This window comes from Boleophthalmus pectinirostris, unplaced genomic scaffold, assembly GCF_026225935.1.
Source record: "Boleophthalmus pectinirostris isolate CB_2022bp ecotype Guang Dong unplaced genomic scaffold, ASM2622593v1 HiC_scaffold_13, whole genome shotgun sequence".
Taxonomy (NCBI): domain Eukaryota; kingdom Metazoa; phylum Chordata; class Actinopteri; order Gobiiformes; family Gobiidae; genus Boleophthalmus; species Boleophthalmus pectinirostris.
The window spans coordinates 1,380,457-1,397,956 of record NW_026571036.1 but is presented as its reverse complement, the minus strand read 5'-3'; the positions used below and the strand labels follow the sequence as shown (position 1 = coordinate 1,397,956).

Sequence of the window (17,500 nt, the reverse complement as noted above, 5' to 3'; positions counted from 1 at the left end):
CACACCTACACACACACACACACACACCTACACACACACACACACACACACACACACCTACACACACACACACCACACACACCTACACACACACACACACACCTACACACACACACACCTACACACACACACCTACACACACACACACCTACACACACACACACACACACACACATACACACCTGCAAAGTTTGATTTGGGAACCACAGAACTTTTCTAGTCCATGGACAAGTGTGTTCTGTGTGTAGGAGCGTTGGGACTGTAAAAGTCACTGTTTCACCTGGATCACACACATGTGTGTGTTCAAACTGTATCACACACACAGGTGTGTGTTCAAACTGTATCACACACACAGGTGTGTGTTCAAACTGTATCACACACACAGGTGTGTGTTCAAACTGTATCACACACACAGGTGTGTGTTCAAACTGTATCACACACACAGGTGTGTGTTCAAACTGTATCACACACACAGGTGTGTGTATTTCATGTGCTGAAACTTTTGTGTAAATCAGACATGTCAAACTCAGGCCCGGGGACCAAATTTGGCCCATGATGTAACTATATTTGGCCCCAGAGATCATATCAAACATTAGAGCCTGCCCACTGCTGTAGACAGACATGATTTATTTAAGAAGTTATTTTATATTCTGTTTGATCTGGAATCAATGTTTAAACAAAACTATTAAACATTTATTTGAATAAGAAAAGGTTTAACATTACAGATCTCCGAAGAAGAGAAAACATGCAGATGTTGAAAATTTTCAATAAATATTTAGTTTGGCCACGATTTAGACTCAGTTTTTAACTTTGGCCTCTGTGAGTTTGACTCTCCTGATCTAAACTGTTCCTTTAGACGTTCTTGGAGCTCAAATCATCTGGACAGAGTCTGGTCCTGACCCAGTTTGTTTCTGGGTGTTTGTTATTGTGGCAACTCAGGTCACTTCTGGTCGGTCTGGTGGAACTGAGGCTTTGATGATCCTGGATTGACCAAATAAGTCAGACTTTCAGTTTAACTCACTTCATGGAAAAACCCCAGGAGAACATCAGAACTTCAGACCATCGAGGAGAAGGAGAAGGAGAAGGTCTGTGTGAGAGAAGATGATGGAATGTACCTGGAATTTATGAATGGGCAGAGCGTCGAAGAACTCCTGAGCCACATGAACACTGAACCCTGAGAGAAAGAGAGAAAAAAAGAGAAAAGGGTAAAGAAATCAGGAGAGAGAAAGAAGAGAGAGAAGAACAGATCAGCAGCAGGAGGAGGAGAGATAAAGATGATGATTACAGTTTGATCAGTTTTCCCTCAGACTCCGACTCGGGGAGGGCATCTGACACAGTGCTCCTCACCTGGGGGGACGTCCTGGATGCGTCTGTACCACGACACCCGGATCCCGTCGGGGGTGTTTCCGTGGCGATACGCGGGCTCCTCCCCCTCGGCCTCGGTCACGTGACTCCGTTCTCCCGTCAGCGCCTCGGCCTGGAGCGCGCTCAGAACGGGACTCACCTCCACCAGGTGAACGGAGACCGAGGCTCCGCCCATCACCGACCTGAGCTGACGCAGGACCTGAGGGAGAGCGAGGAGACAGACAGGGGGCGCTCTCAGCACAAACACAACAAACACAACAAAACCTACTGATGTCACATATTTACATCAACATGCTCCTTTTATTGTTTGGAAAATATTTTATTCATTCAAAATGACGCTTCCCCTCCCTGTGCTAACTCACTCCCCCTTCAGAGCACTATCACAACACACTCAGCCTGTGTCCCACTAATGCAGACCTTCTCAAAAAGTTGAACGGTGCAATACCGGGGGGCACGTAAACGCAAAAGCCGCAACAAATGGAAACACAATAGAAATGACTCTATTTTAATGCAAAAGCCACAACACATTAAAAAGCCACAACGGATGTGACCACGGGACTCTATTTTCTGACGGACCGATCAAGCGGCAAGTGAAGAAGAAGAACTACAACGTGAAAAGTAAAGGAACGGAGAAGTTGGAAATGTAAGTAAAAGTAATTTATTGTTTTATCATTATTCGTTTCACGTTGTAGTTCTTCTTCTTCACTTGCTGCTTGATCGTCCGTCGGAAAATAAGAGTCCCGCCCTCATTTCTGTTGTGGCTTTTTAATGTGTTGTGGCTTTTTGTTTGTTGCATTTGTATTTGTTGCGGCGTTGGCGTTTGTTGTGGCGTCTCTCGGCTTCCGTACATATGACCTCGAAGAACATGCTTTTTGTCGCCTTACTAGAAATTTTTATTTATGTATGTTATTTTGGGCAAGTGGAGATTTACATTGTTTTACAATGGAACATAGGACATAAGTGAAATCATAATAGAAATTAAAATATCTACAACAAAAAAATTGCCCAAAAAGGAGTGGGAAGAAGAAAACTTAAATTTACTTATTAAAGTGTAAACAGATGTGTGACGGATAATACTCCCTACAACTGTACAACAACTCAGCCTCATGTAACAGATAATACTCCCTACAACTGTACAACAACTCAGCCTCATGTAACAGATAATACTCCCTACAACTGTACAACAACTCAGCCTCATCTAACAGATAATACTCCCTACAAACTCCCTACAACTGTACAACAACTCAGCCTCATCTAACAGATAATACTCCCTACAACTGTACAACAACTCAGCCTCATGTAACAGATAATACTCCCTACAACTGTACAACAACTCAGCCTCATGGGACAGATAATACTCCCTACAACTGTAAAACAACTCATGACCTCTTGCATAAAGCTGTGATTTTTGTATTTTATTGTTTATTTTTCTATTTTATTTTACATTCATATAATTCTGTTTTATTTGACACGTGTTTCAGAATTTATTATCACCATTTATATTATTTTTTATTATAATTTCCCTTGTGGATCAGTAAAGTTTGCCTAAGTCTAAGTTGATTTTGCAGAATAAATTCTCTTAAAGACGTTGTTGTTAAAATAAATTAATGTGAAAGTAAATATTTAAAAGTAAAACCGGAGCAGCGTCTCACCCTGAGGACGTCTGTGATGAGTGAACCTTTTCCTGGACCCAACTCCACGACCTGCAGCTGCTCCGGACGCCCCCCGGCCATCCACTCACTGACGATCCACACGCCGACCAACTGTACACAAACACAACGCACAAATACAACACAATACAACACAACACACCCCCCGACCATCCACTCACTGACGATCCACACGCCGATCAACTGTACACAAATACAACACACACAACGCACAAATACAACACAATACAACACAAACACGCCCCCCGACCATCCACTCACTGACAGTCAACTCTACACAAACAAGATAGTTGTTTTTCAAAATAAAACCAAAAATAACTGGAGAAAAGTGAAGGAGACTCAAAAAAACACTCATCGCAGGTTAAAAGACAGATTTAACTGGAGTTGGTGGAGTTGTTCAGAAGTGACACGGAGGATGAAGAACTGAGGTGATTTAGTGATTTGGAGAGAGATGGAGAGTTTGGTTAAACTTGTTCTGTTGTTTGTACTGGTGTTTCCCAAACACTGGGTCACGTCCCTCAGGTGGGTCACAAGAGATTTTTTTTCTTGTCTCTTTCTGGTCTGTGATGCTCAGTTCTACATTTTGTTCCAATATTTCTGGTTCAATCAAATGTTGAAAAGAAACAGAAATGTCCAGATAGTCGACTTACAGATTTCCTTTTATTGCTGCGTCAATGTTTTTCAAAATAAAGATACTGAAGCTCTGCACTGGATCAAAACTTGCACATACAGGAGCTCATCAGACCTGAGGGTTTAAATTGCAGAGTAGAAAAAGGATGGCAGATTCACTCTGACCTGTGGTGTATTTATTACTAAACTCTTTTTCATTGTTTAAACTTGAGTAAAACTTAACTGTTCAGAGACACGATCACTCAGTCAACAATAAAATCTCCTCTTTAATCTTCATTAATGATCAAATCCACCTTTATTTTGTGGTTTATAAATAACGTTTATGGACTTGAGCTGTGAAGGTTTGTGACTTTTAAAATATGGGTCCCCAGAAAAAAAAAACAGTTTGAGAAACACTGGTTTATGCTTTAGTTCATGTTATGTTAACACACCAGACACATGATCAGTCTGTTGTTCTCTGTTCTGTTGTTACTATTATTTGCCTTTTGAGAGAAAATGTTTGCTCTTGGTCTCTGATTTTATATATATATATAAAAAAAAAATTCCCCCAAAAAGTGCGACTTACATATATATATATTTTTCTTCTGCATTATGTATTTTTTGGCTGGTGCGACTCTGGAGTGACACACACTCCTGAAAATACAGTAAGTAGTTCCTGAACCTGAATCATTCTCACTAAACACTTTGCTCCTCATGTATTCAGTTTTAAGACATTATAAAGTGTTACAGAGAAAAATAACACAACAAAACCACAAACACAGATAAACACACAAACACACAACACACACAGATAAACTCAGGTTCAGGTGGAAAAGTCTGACCTCTCCAAACATCTGGCTGATCTCTGGAGACGTGATGAAGTCTCCCTCTGCTCCCAACATGTTGTTCCTCACATAATAACCCTGAAACACACACACACACACACACACACACACACACATAAAACACACACACACACATTTGTTAATCATTCAGATGCTCTGTCTCTACACTCGACATGTTCTCAAATGAGATTCTTGTTTTCTCCGTTCATATTTCAGTCTTTTTGTTCATTATTCTGTGTTTTAAAATGTTGTTTCCTCGTCCCTGCAGATTCTTCTCTCGTCTGGAAAACACTCTGTTCCACCTCATGATGTCATCATGTGGTCATACAGGAAGTGCTCCGCTGTGTTTTTAAACTCCACACACCTTCACCAAGGCTCTGTCCTGTTCAGCTGCGCACACGACTGAAAGGTTTTCATTTTTCCTTCCGCACTCTTCTCTCTCATTTAATGTCTCTGTGTTTAATCTTATGATGATTATTTATGTTTTGATTTGTTTCTTTTGTGATTTTAGTGCATTTCTAATTCTGTAAAAAACTTCAAATTACTTTGTGTACGAATTACTGATTGATTATTTCGGTCACAGGTATATTAAACTGAGTAATGTAATCTGAATACTTTGGATTACTTGATATTGTCATGATTTTTAAAACTACATGAATGTAACAACCACATCCTGAAAATTCATGTTTGTTTTCTTCAAATTGTCTGTTGAGCCCAAGTCTCCATGAACAGACTTTTGTTTTACTGTAGAGAAGAAAAGACGAGGATCTGAACATGAGAAGTTTGGTCTGATAAAAGAAAATAAAAAGCCCAGACTTTACTTAACCATATTAAAAATATTATTGATAGAGAAACGATTTTTATATGAGACACTGCTGCTTTAAATTATGTCCAACTACTGTTGGTGTCATATTGTTTAGTCCTGGTTTAGTCCTGGTTTAGACCTGGTTTCAGTCCTGGTTTAGCCCAAAAATTTCATAATGTTTGTTCTGATTTTGTTTTTGATAAACGTGGCCGTGCCTCTGAGCTCGTATCGGCTCTTTCAGATTTTGAACATGTTCTGTAAAGGTTTTGACAGGAGATTGTTGTTTACTTTGAACTTGATTTTCAGAGTGAAAAAGGTTGACTAAATCATAAAATTTCAGAGTTTGAAGGTTTATAAATAACACATTGGTTGATTCGCTCTTACTGACTTTTTTTGCACGTAAAGATTGGATTTGTATTGGTCTTATTTGTATTGCCCCAAATCTCAATACAGATAAACTCGCCTTGTCTTCACTAGAATCATTTGGATCATTTCATTAATTTCTGGTAAAAGGAGCTGTTCGCTTGAAAACGACCACTTCATGACATCACAAGGTGGTTGAACAGAGCGTTTGGAACTTTGGAGATGTAAACAGACTCATAATAAAGAGTTACTCAAACTCAACTCCAGCTCTGTTTTTGAGGAGGAAACATTAGAACATGGACTAAAGCTCTTAAGAGTCAGACTGTTGTAAAATAACTTTTAAAAGATTAATTATAAGATATATTTCCAAAATGATTCAGCTCTAGTTCACACAGATGAATAAAAAAACCCTAAGAGAGTTTGATGGTGTGAAAGTGCTCCTCACAGTGACGGGGTTGGTGAGCACCTCCCTCATGTACTCGGCCACAGAGATGGGACCCGTCGACTTGATCTTTGACGTCAGGTGTTTGAGCATCGAGGGGCGGGGCCTGTCCTCCGCAGGTGAACAGGTGCACAGGGGGCGGGGCCATCGCACTGTAACAGAAAACAAAAACAAAAACAATACAAGCTGTTCTCCTCTGCTCCATCTTCTGCTCCTCTGACCTTCTCCTCTCCATCTTGTTCTACCACTACAAGATTTTCCAGCAGTGCACAGCCCTGTTTGTTTGTGAAATGTGCTACAGAAATAAAGTGGATTGGATTTGGATCTTCTGCTCTCACATCATCCACCTCCATGTTTTCTTTCACTACATCTAAAAATCTGCTTTTTGGTTTTTTTCCTGTAGTTCTGACATCAACATCCTTCTCCCTCCTCTGTACCAAATATTCACCATAAATGTTTTTTTGTAATTCCATTCACTGCCGGAAACTAAACCAGGACTAAACCAGGACTAAACCAGGACTAAACCAGGACTAAACCAGGACTAAACCAGGATTAAACCAGGACTAAACCAGGACTAAACCAGGATTAAACCAGGACTAAACTAGGACTAAAGCAGGTCTAAACCAGGTCTAAACAAGGACTAAAACCAGGACTAAACCAGGTCTAAACAAGGACTAAAACCAGGACTAAACCAGGTCTAAACCAGGTCTAAACCAGGTTCTTAAACCAGGTCTAAACCAGGTCTTAAACCAGGACTAAACCAGGTCTAAACAAGGACTAAACCAGGTCTAAACAAGGACTAAACCAGGTCTTAAATCAGGTCTAAACCAGGACTATAACCAGGTCTAAACAAGGACTAAAACCAGGACTAAACCAGGTCTAAACCAGGACTAAACCAGAACTAAACCAGGTCTAAAACCATTTTGGATTACAAAGTACATTTTGGAGTATGTAATAGTAATCTGTAATCTGTAGGGGATTACATTTTAAAAGTCACCTTCCCAACACTGAATATAAATAAATGTTCATTCCTTTTACTTCATGTTTGTGTTTCACTCATTTGTCGTAAAGAAATACACCGTGTTTCTCCTCATTTTCTCCTAGAATTTGGTATCATAAATATATATACTGGTTGTTGTCACCTGCTGCAGATGGACTGAAGACTTTTCGGACCAAATGTGTGGTTTTAAATCGGAGAAACGGCCTCATCCTGCAGCTTTGTTTCACCTCTGCGCACGAGCCACGGGACTTGAGCTTTCAGTTTAGCTTCCGGCAATGTTCACGACAAAAGCGCAAACTTAAAACGCATCTTTAACAGGAGACAACAGCACGGGTGAAGCACAGAGATTACGGACAGTTTATACAAAAGATTTGAGATCTTAAAATGTCATAAAGCTGTGGAGTTTGGCGGAAACGCGGAGCGAACCGGAGCACGAGGCGAACGTCAACAAACGGCACGGGAAGTTGGTTTTTCAAAATAAAATGTAAGATATTATAATTTTTCCAATCTAATTTTATTTGTAGAGCACATTTGACAAACAAAACAGTTTCCAAAGTGCTTCACACAGCAATGCAAAACATTTTACTTAAAAAAAAAATAAATAAAAAAAATCAGCAGAATTATGTTTAATAAGGACACTAATAGAATAAATAAATAAATAAATAATAATAATAAAATAAATGAACAAAATAATAAAATCAATACATAAAAGCAGTACTAAAAATAAAATAGATAAAAACAATAAAAAAAAATACATAAATAAAATAAAATACTACTACTACTACTACTAATAATAATAATAACAACAATTATTATTATAATAATACTAATAATAATATTAATAAATGAACAAAAATAATAAAATCTATACATAAAAGCAGTACTAAAAAATAAATTAGATAAAAACAATAAATAAAAAATAAATACATAAATAAAATAAAATACTATTACTACTACTACTACTACTACTACTAATAATAATAATAATAATAATAATAATAATAATACCAATACTACTACTACTAATAATAATAACAATAAGTATTATTATAATAATACCAATAATAATAATATTAATAAAGGAACAAAAATAATAAAATCTATACATAAAAGCAGTACTAAAAAAAATCAAATAGATAAAAACAATAAATAAAAAATAAAAAAAATAAAATAAAAGACACAGAGGACGACACAACTCATGCAATTTTCTTTTGATATTAAATCAATTAAATTATTGAACTATTACTATACTTAGCTATTACTGTAATTAATGAACTATTGAAATGTAAAAATAATGTAAATAATTAAAATCTGTTTATAATATTAATTTAGATTTTTATTTTATTTTTTAAATTTCTCTGACAAATAAGTTAAACTATTTGAAAGCAGTGTCCATAAAATCATTGTATATATTAACTAAAAGCTAAAAACTGAATTTTATGATAAAAAAAAAAAAAAAAACAAACGTGTTTATATTTTGTAGAACGGATCCTGCGCGGTGACGTCATCTTGCACGTCCGGGTCACGCAGTCTCACGCTGTCGGGAGGAGAAAGCATGGCGCCGAAACACAAGCAGCAGAAAAAACGAGTGAAATCTTCCAAGATGAGGCTCGACAGCGCGAACGGAGCCGAGGAGGAGCCGGGGAGCGGAGAGCCGAGCGGGGCGAGCGGAGACGACGAGCCCGGGCCCAGAAACAAGACGGAAGACGAGTTTAATCTGGACGAGGTTCTGAAACTCGGAGGGACTCAGGTGAAAACAGGAGCCACACTCACTTTAATGCGACTCAAGTTTGTGAAACTGTGATTATTGTGAGATTTAAGTCTTATTATAATGTTGTCACTCCTCAAAAACAGACCTGCAGTTGTGTTTTGTCTCATTTATAATCAGTGTTGGGAAGTTTACTCTTAAAATGTAATCCCCTACAGATTACAGATTACACACCCCAAAATGTAGTGTGTAACTGAATCCATTAAATTACTTTAGGTGAGTAATGTAATCTGAGTACTGTGGACTTTACTTGATTTGCTGCAGAGAAGCAAAGACGAGGAAATCGTAACAGAAGAAGTTTTGTCTGATAAAAGAAAATAAAAAGTCCAGATTTTACTGAACCAAATTAAAAATATTATTGACAGAAGAAGAAGAGACACAGTCCACACAGCAGGATTTAGTCCTGTTAAGTCCTGGTTTAGAATTGGTTTTAGTCCTGGTTTGTCCTAGTTTAGGCCTGGGTTTAGTCCTGGTTTAGTCCTGGTTTGTCCTAGTTTAGGCCTGGGTTTAGTCCTGGTTTAGTCCTGGTTTAGTCCTGATTTGTTTAGACCTGGTTTAGACCTGGATTTAGACATTTTTTTAGTCCTGGTTTGGTCCTAGTTTAGACCTGGCTTAGACCTAGATTAGACCTGGTTTTAGACCTGGTTTTAGACCTGGTTTAGACCTAGTTTAGACCTGGTTTAGATCTGGTTTAGACCTAGGTTTAGACCTGGTTTAGCCCAAAATGTGAAAACAGTTAAATCCCTCTGTGTAATCCATTTATTTGAACAAAGTAACTGTAATCCAATTACCACTCACTGAAACAGTAACTGTAACTGAATACAGTTACTCATCATTTGTACTCTGATTACTCGGGTACATGTAATCTGTTACTCCCCGCTCCCCGACACTGTTTATGTTTGAGTAACTGTTTATTATCAGTCTGTTTACTTCTCCAAAACTCTTTTCCAGATTACAGCTCCTGAACTCTGTTCTTATTCCCAAATACAGACAAGTGTAAAACGTGGATAAATCCCTTTAAACACTGCACCAATAACAAGATCAAAGAAGTACACTGGAAAATAATTCACAAAATCTATTAATTTACATTTCCAAAGTGAAGAAGAAACCATTTCCCATCTCTTTTATTACTGTAAATACTCAAAGAAACTTTGGTCAAATCTAGAAACATTTATTCTGCAAAAAAACATCCTTCAGAATTAATTTCATAATAACGTAATAAACAGTATAATATTGAATATTTATTAAACCTGTGCGTTCTTTTGGGGAAATTTCATATCCATAAATCCAAATTCTCAAATTCCAGACCCGTTTTTAAAATCAGTATCCTGGTCATTAAGAATTATCTTCAAACTCTGAATGTTTTTACATTTGATGCATGATTAGGAAGAGCAGACGTCCCAGCAGATTTATATAAAAAACACTGATTTGTCTCAGTTTTATACAAGAAATGTCCCAGGTGTCCATATTTTTGACCAATTTGATCTAAACCAACAGTAAAGAGAAACATAAACTGACATTTGTTTGGGTAAAATACGGAAAATCTGCTTTAAAATGACCAAAACACAAAGAAAATGTGATTATATTGACTCGTGTTTGTAATAAACGGACCGAGTGCAGAACAGTTTTATTTAATTTCGCACTCGATTCACAATTTTTTTTATCACCAACCACCACAAACCGAGTGTCCCAGTTTTTTATTTTGAAAATCTGCTCACTCTTTTCACGATCAGTTAAAATAAAAGAGGAGGCGTCCTGTTTGTGGCTCCTCGTGACTCGTGTTTTTGTATTTTCCAGTCGGACTTTGTGATGTTGTCGGCCGTGGACGACTCGAACGAACTGATCGATGGAGGAAAGAAAGGAGCGATTGACGACCTGGAGGAGGGAGAGCTGGAGAAGTTCATCACCAAACTGGGCATCAGAGGTTACTCCGGTCTGCAGGTGACGAGTCCTGTCAGGCGTCTAAAGATCTTAGATTAAACCAAACTCTAAGTCAAGTGTAAAGTCCAAACATTTGTGAAGACAGAGAGACTTTGTGCACCTCGTTCCTCTTTTTAAAAAAGCCTTAAAAGTGGAAGAATCCACAGAGAACGATCCAAGTGTGGTTAAAAACTCGTTACTAAACACTGAGGACAAACAAAACGTACAAAAAGGAAACTTCAACATGTAGGAGATTTAAAAAACTGTTTGTCTAAATCAGGAGCCATAGACGCAAATAAATAAATAAATAAGTAAACTTTACTTAAAAGTCAGACCTGTTCCCGGTGCATGTTGGATTCTGCCAGGGCCGCACCTGTCACGCACCTGTCACGCACCTGTCACGCACCTGTCACGCACCTGTCACGCACCTGTCACCGGTTCTGTTCATTGTTTTTATGGACAGAGTTTCTCGGTGCCGTCAGGGGCCGCAGGGTTCGGTTTGGGGACCACAGGATCATGTCCTGTTGACTCCATCAGGTCAGGACTAAACCAGGACTAAACCAGGACTAAACCAGGACTAAACCAGGACTAAACCAGGACTAAACCAGGTCTAAACCAGGTCTAAACCAGGTCTAAACCAGGAAACCAGGACTAAACCAGGTCTAAACCAGGACTAAACCAGGACTAAACCAGGTCTAAACCAGGTCTAAACCAGGTCTAAACCAGGACTAAACCAGGACTAAACCAGGTCTAAACCAGGACTAAACCAGGACTAAACCAGGACTAAACCAGGACTAAACCAGGACTAAACCAGGACTAAACCAGGACTAAACCAGGTCTAAACCAGGTCTAAACCAGGTCTAAACCAGGACTAAACCAGGACTAAAACTAAACAGGACTAAACCAGTCTAAACCAGGTCTAAACCAGGTCTAAACCAGGTCTAAACCAGGACTAAACCAGACTAAACCAGGTCTAAACCAGGTCTAAAACCAGGTCTAAACCAGGACTAAACCAGGTCTAAACCAGGTCTAAACCAGGACTAAACCAGGTCTAAACCAGGACTAAACCAGGTCTAAACCAGGTCTAAACCAGGTCTAAACCAGGACTAAACCAGGACTAAACCAGGTTCTAAACCAGGTCTAAACCAGGTCTAAACCAGGTCTAAACCAGGTCTAAACCAGGACTAAACCAGGACTAAACCAGGACTAAACCAGGACTAAACCAGGACTAAACCAGGTCTAAACCAGGACTAAACCAGGTCTAAACCAGGTCTAAACCAGGTCTAAACCAGGTCTAAACCAGGACTAAACCAGGACTAAACCAGGACTAAACCAGGACTAAAACCAGGTCTAAACCAGGTCTAAACCACTAAACAGGTCTAAACCAGGACTAAACATTCTAAACCAGGACTAAACCAGGACTAAAACATCTAAACCAGGACTAAACCAGGACTAAACCAGGATTAAACCAGGTCTAAACCAGGTCTAAACCAGGTCTAAACCAGGTCTAAACCAGGACTAAACCAGGACTAAACCAGGACTAAACCAGGTCTAAACCAGGTCTAAACCAGGTCTAAACCAGGTCTAAACCAGGACTAAACCAGGACTAAACCAGGACCTGCAGCTCTGGGGCGGTTTGACCCGAGTGTGAAGCGTCTGGGATGAAGATCAGTTCCTCCAAGTCCAAGGTCGTGGTTCTCGACCAGAAAAAGGCGTCTTGTCGTCTCCGGGCGAGTGGAGAGTCTCTGCCTCAAGTGGAGGAGTTCAAGTCTGTCGTGGGCAGGTTTTGTTCTCGAGTGACAGGGACAGGTGGACAGGGCAGCGTGGACATGACAGGTGCAGCGTGGGCAGATTGACAGGTGACACAGGTGGACAGGTGACAGGTGCAGCGTGGGCAGATTGACAGGTGGACAGGTGCAGCGTGGGCAGATTGACAGGTGACAGGTGCAGCAGTGACAGGTGGACAGGTGCAGCGTGGGCAGATTGACAGGTGGACAGGTGCAGCGTGGGCAGATTGACAGGTGGACAGGTGGACAGGTGCAGCGTGGGCAGTGATGTGGTCTCTGTATCGGTCGTTGTGGTGAAGAGGAGCTGAGTCTGGATTTAGCGTCAGTCTCTGTTCCTCCCCTCACCTCTGGTCATGACCCGAAGGACCAGATCCACGATACAAGAGACACAAATGGAGTGAGGAGCTCGGAGTAGAGCCGCTGCTCCTCCACGTGGAGAGGAGCGTCTGAGGGGAGGACGTCTGTTCTGACGTCTCCTGGACGTGTCCCTCAGGAGGTGTTCATGTCCCACCAGGAGGAGGAAGACCCAGGACACACTGGAGGGACCATGTCTCTGGACTGGACTGGGAACACCTCAGGTCCCACTGGAGGAGCTGGAGGAAGTGTCTGGGGTGAAGGAAGTCTGGGAGTCTCTGTTCAGACTGACTGCCCCCGAGACCCGACCCCAGAGAAGAAGAAGAACATGGATGGAGGGAAACATGACTTATGATTCACATCAGCAATAATTAATTGAAAGAAAAATGTAAATAGATCAAATTATTTTTAAGGAAATAATCATGTTAACCACAAAGACCAAAATTACCAAAAATCCTGCATTTTAAGTAAATATTAAATCAAACAAAATAAAGAAGTATTATCTCTCTAGTTTCCTGAACATTCTCCCCCCAAACCACACGTCGTCTTTATAAAAACAAACTTGTATTGGTTTATTTTATCATGAGTTTTTCTGTTGTTTGTTTCAGGTCGTTCCTGATGAAGACGAGGCTCCGGAAGAATCCAACGTGAAGAAACCAGAAACACAGAACGAGACGAAACCCAAAGAAAAGGAGAAAAAGTCTGAAAAAATCATCAGTGAAAAAACCGCAGACGTCTGAAGACCAGAGACCGAAAGAAAACAAGAAGGTCAAAGTGAAAGCCAACGTGTTTGAGTTCACCAAGAGGAGCGTTCTTCTCATCAAACCTGGAGGGAAGTGGTACGACAACGACTACAGCTCTGAGTCCTGCTCCTCGGACCAGGACAAAGATCTGCTCTCCAGGTACAAAGCTCTGGCCCAGCAGCTCCTGGAGAACGAGGTGGACGTGTACAGGACCAAGAAGAACCTGCAGAAGGGAGCGAACTCGGCCTGGATGAAGACGGTGGTGTCCGCCGGCGTCCTGGCCGATCGGATGGCGGCGATGACGGTTCTGATCCAGGACTCTCCGGTTCATTGTCTGGAACATCTGGAGAACCTGGTGTCCATGGTGAAGAAGAAGGGCTCCCGCAGGTACTGGAGCCTTCACACTGTGAGGCGCACGTTCTCCAGTGTTTTAATTACAAACTATTTAACTCAGATCAATTAATTTGGAATTTAAAAACCTGATGTGAACGTGGGCAGTGGAGCATTTTCTGTATCACCACATGACATCACAAGGTGGAACTGAGTGTTTTCAGTTTGAGAGAAGAAGGTTCGTGTGTTAAACGTGTGAGTGAAACAAAAAAACACAACTATCCAGGATCAGGGAACAGTGTGATGTACGACGTAAAACATTAAAATTATAATTATGAATGTTCCAGAATGTTCTTAAACTGTCGGCGACTTGAATCGTTCTCGTGATTTTAGCGTTAAAAGTCGTTCTTTTTTCTTCTCAGGATGGGTCTGATGGCCGTGGACACGATCCGAGAGCTGCTCCTGTCCGACCTGCTCCCGGCAAACCGAAAACTCCGCCCCTTCTCCCAGCGTCCGTTCGCCGCGCTGGAGGAGAGGGCGAGCGGGAACCGAGACGCCCGCGACCGCCGCCTGCTCCTGTGGCTGTTCGAGCATCGCCTGAGCCTCCTGGTGGCCGAGTTCGTGGCGGCGCTGGAGACGGTCTCCCACGACACGGTGCTCGCCACCAAAACCAAGGCCCTGATGACGGCGTTCGAGCTGCTGAGCGCGCGGCCCGAGCAGGAGAGGGCGCTGCTCACGCAGATGGTGAACAAACTGGGCGACCCCGAGTACAAACTGGCGGCGAAAGCGACGCACGTGCTGGAGACGCTGCTCCACCGACACCCAAACATGAAGAGTGTGGTCTGCGCCGAGGTCGAGAGGCTCCTGTTCAGAGCAAACATCGCCGAGAAAGCCCAGTACTACGCCCTCTGCTTCCTCAACCAGGTACTGCGCCCTCTGCTACTGCGCCCTCTGCTGTTTCAGTCAGGTATGTTTCAGTCAGGTACTGCGCCCTCTGCTGTTTCAGTCAGGTACTGCGCCCTCTGCTGTTTCAGTCAGGTACTACACTCTCTCTAATCCAGTTTGAATGAACATCAGTCAGAAACAAGGCGATTTACAGAATTAAAATAGCCAAACTTAAATTGTCAAGTTTTATTTTCTTAGCCCGTGACAAATGTCAGACGTGTTTTTACAACCGAGCCGCAGATAAAGTGACAGAGACGAGGTTTTTGTTTACATAGTCGACTTTTATTTGTCAAAATGTAATGGACATAATAATGACATTTTTCACATTCTTCCATTGGAAATAAACACAAACTGCTCAATAATGCAAAACAGACTCTTTCTTTGCCTTGAAAATGACGTTTTCAGACACAGGACATCACATTCATGTCCTGAAAAACGTTTGTGTCGCTCTTGGAAATAAAGTACATTTTCATAATCAGCAGAAGTTTCCTGTCCAGGAGTAATTTGTGGACCAGTGGTTCAGTCTTTAGACCCTTCGTCTGCTTCAGTCGCACCATCGCTGGAATGAATCTACAAGAATCACCTTAGTTTGGCTTCGCTGCTTTTCCCCTTGTCTTCTTCTTTCACCTCAAAAACGGACTTTCTTTTGCGGCGAACTGCTCCTGGATTCTTGTCGCCATCGCAACAAACTTTGTGCGAACTGTGAGGAAGATATAGGTCAAAAAAGCCGCTAAGAACTGTTGCGTTGGTGGAGTAAACAGCGTCTGTGTCGTACGTAAACCACGTACCGGCGGCGCAGGCAAGTCAGTTACACTAGAAACGTAGGGAGTTTGATTGACAGCCTGTCAGCTCACAGATAACGAGGCAGTGTCGTTATCTATTGGCAAATGTTTAGCTCCACCACGTCCAGAGTTGATGAATTTTTACTCTCTTTTTTTTGGTCATAATTACAAGGCGACTGCATCTATAATCTATCACTGACAATTTGAAACACAAAAAATCCTCCATACGACCTTTAAAGGGAGAAAAGTAATTGTTGGCGATAATGAATGAATTGGTTAACGCAAAATGAACTCGTGAAGCTGCTCGGCCCTGATAAAAACACAAAAACACAAAAACAGGTGCAGTAAAGAGGAGATGTGTTTTGTTGAACGGTGGTCGTGAGGTTTCAGCTCGTTTACTTCTCGTTCTCTTCTCGTTCTCTTCTCGTTCTCTGCTCCGTGTTTGTCCAGGTGATCCTGAGTCGGGACGACGCTGACCTCGCCGCTCGCCTCATCGGGATCTACTTCTCGTTCTTCGGCTGGTGCGTGAAGCGGCGGCAGGTGCAGGGGAAGATGCTGAGCGCGCTGCTGAGCGGCGTGAACCGGGCGTATCCTTTCGCCGCGGCGGGAGACGAGGCGGTGAAGCGGCACATGGACTCGCTCTTCTCCGTCGTCCACACCGTCAAGTTCAACACGGCCGTGCAGGCGCTCATGCTCCTGCACCAGGTCATGGACTCGCAGCAGAGCGTCTCCGACCGCTACTACGGCGCCCTCTACAGGTGAGCCACAGAACGAACGCCGCAGAACGAACGCCACAGAACGAACGCCACAGAACGAACGCCGCAGAACGAACGCCACAGAACGAACGCCACACAACGAACGCCACACAACGAACGCCACACAACGAACGCCACACAACGAACGCCACACAACGAACGCCACAGAACGAACGCCACACAACGAACGCCACAGAACGAACGCCACACAGAACGAACGCCACAGAACGAACGCCACACACGAACGAACGACAACGAACGAACGAACGCCACAGAACGAACGCCACACAACGAACGCCACAGAACGAACGCCACACAACGAACGCCACACAACGAACGCCACAGAACGAACGAACACGAACGAACGAACGCACACGAACGAACGAACGCCACACAACGAACGCCACAGAACGAACGCCACAGAACGAACGCCACACGAACGAACGAACAAAGAACGAACGCACACAACGAACGCCACACACACGAACGCCACGAACGAACGCCACAGAACGAACGCCACAGAACGAACGCCACAGAACGAACGCCACAGAACGAACGCCACAGAACGAACGCCACAGAACGAACGCACACGAACGAACGAACGCCACACAACGAACGCACACACACAACGAACGCCACACACGAACGAACAACGAACGCCACACAACGAACGCCACAGAACGAACGCCACAGAACGAACGCCACAGAACACAGAGTTAGACGGGTTTAGACCGGGTTTAGACCGAGTTTAGACCGAGTTTAGACCGAGTTTAGACCGAGTTTAGACCGAGTTTTAGACCGAGTTTAGACCGAGTTTAGACCTGGTCCTTCAGTCCTGGTTCAGTCCAGGTCCTTGTCCTGGTCGTTGGTTTAGTCCTGGTTTGGTCCTGGTCCTGGTCCTGGTTTAGTTCTGGTTTATTTCTGGTTCAGTCCAGGGTCAGTCCTGGTCCTGGTCCTGGTCCTCTTTCTGGTCCTGATTTAGTCCTGGTCTAGTTCTGGTCTAGTCTTGGTTTAGTC

The 17,500-nt window shown here is 42.3% G+C and overlaps 2 protein-coding genes across 2 annotated transcripts in view; one reads left to right on the top strand and one right to left on the bottom strand.

Annotated features, from left to right (window-relative positions):
• Positions 1-7,547, bottom strand: part of ndufaf7 (NADH:ubiquinone oxidoreductase complex assembly factor 7) — an 18,144-nt gene extending 10,597 nt beyond the window's left edge. The window contains exons 1-6 of the mRNA XM_055149180.1: positions 7,242-7,547; positions 6,103-6,251; positions 4,487-4,567; positions 3,018-3,128; positions 1,348-1,564; positions 1,116-1,174 (exon numbers count right to left, since the gene is read on the bottom strand). Coding sequence (XP_055005155.1) covers positions 1,116-1,174; positions 1,348-1,564; positions 3,018-3,128; positions 4,487-4,567; positions 6,103-6,251; positions 7,242-7,308 — 684 coding nt within the window. The 5' untranslated portion in view covers positions 7,309-7,547. The remainder of the gene's footprint in view (positions 1-1,115; positions 1,175-1,347; positions 1,565-3,017; positions 3,129-4,486; positions 4,568-6,102; positions 6,252-7,241) is intronic.
• Positions 7,548-8,629: 1,082 nt separating this feature from the next.
• cebpz (CCAAT enhancer binding protein zeta) overlaps positions 8,630-17,500 on the top strand; it is a 19,975-nt gene continuing 11,104 nt past the window's right edge. Inside the window, 6 exon segments of the mRNA XM_055149174.1 lie at positions 8,630-8,849; positions 10,665-10,808; positions 13,537-13,631; positions 13,633-14,058; positions 14,424-14,925; positions 16,179-16,486. Of these exon segments, the coding sequence (XP_055005149.1) occupies positions 8,655-8,849; positions 10,665-10,808; positions 13,537-13,631; positions 13,633-14,058; positions 14,424-14,925; positions 16,179-16,486 (1,670 nt within the window). The 5' untranslated portion in view covers positions 8,630-8,654.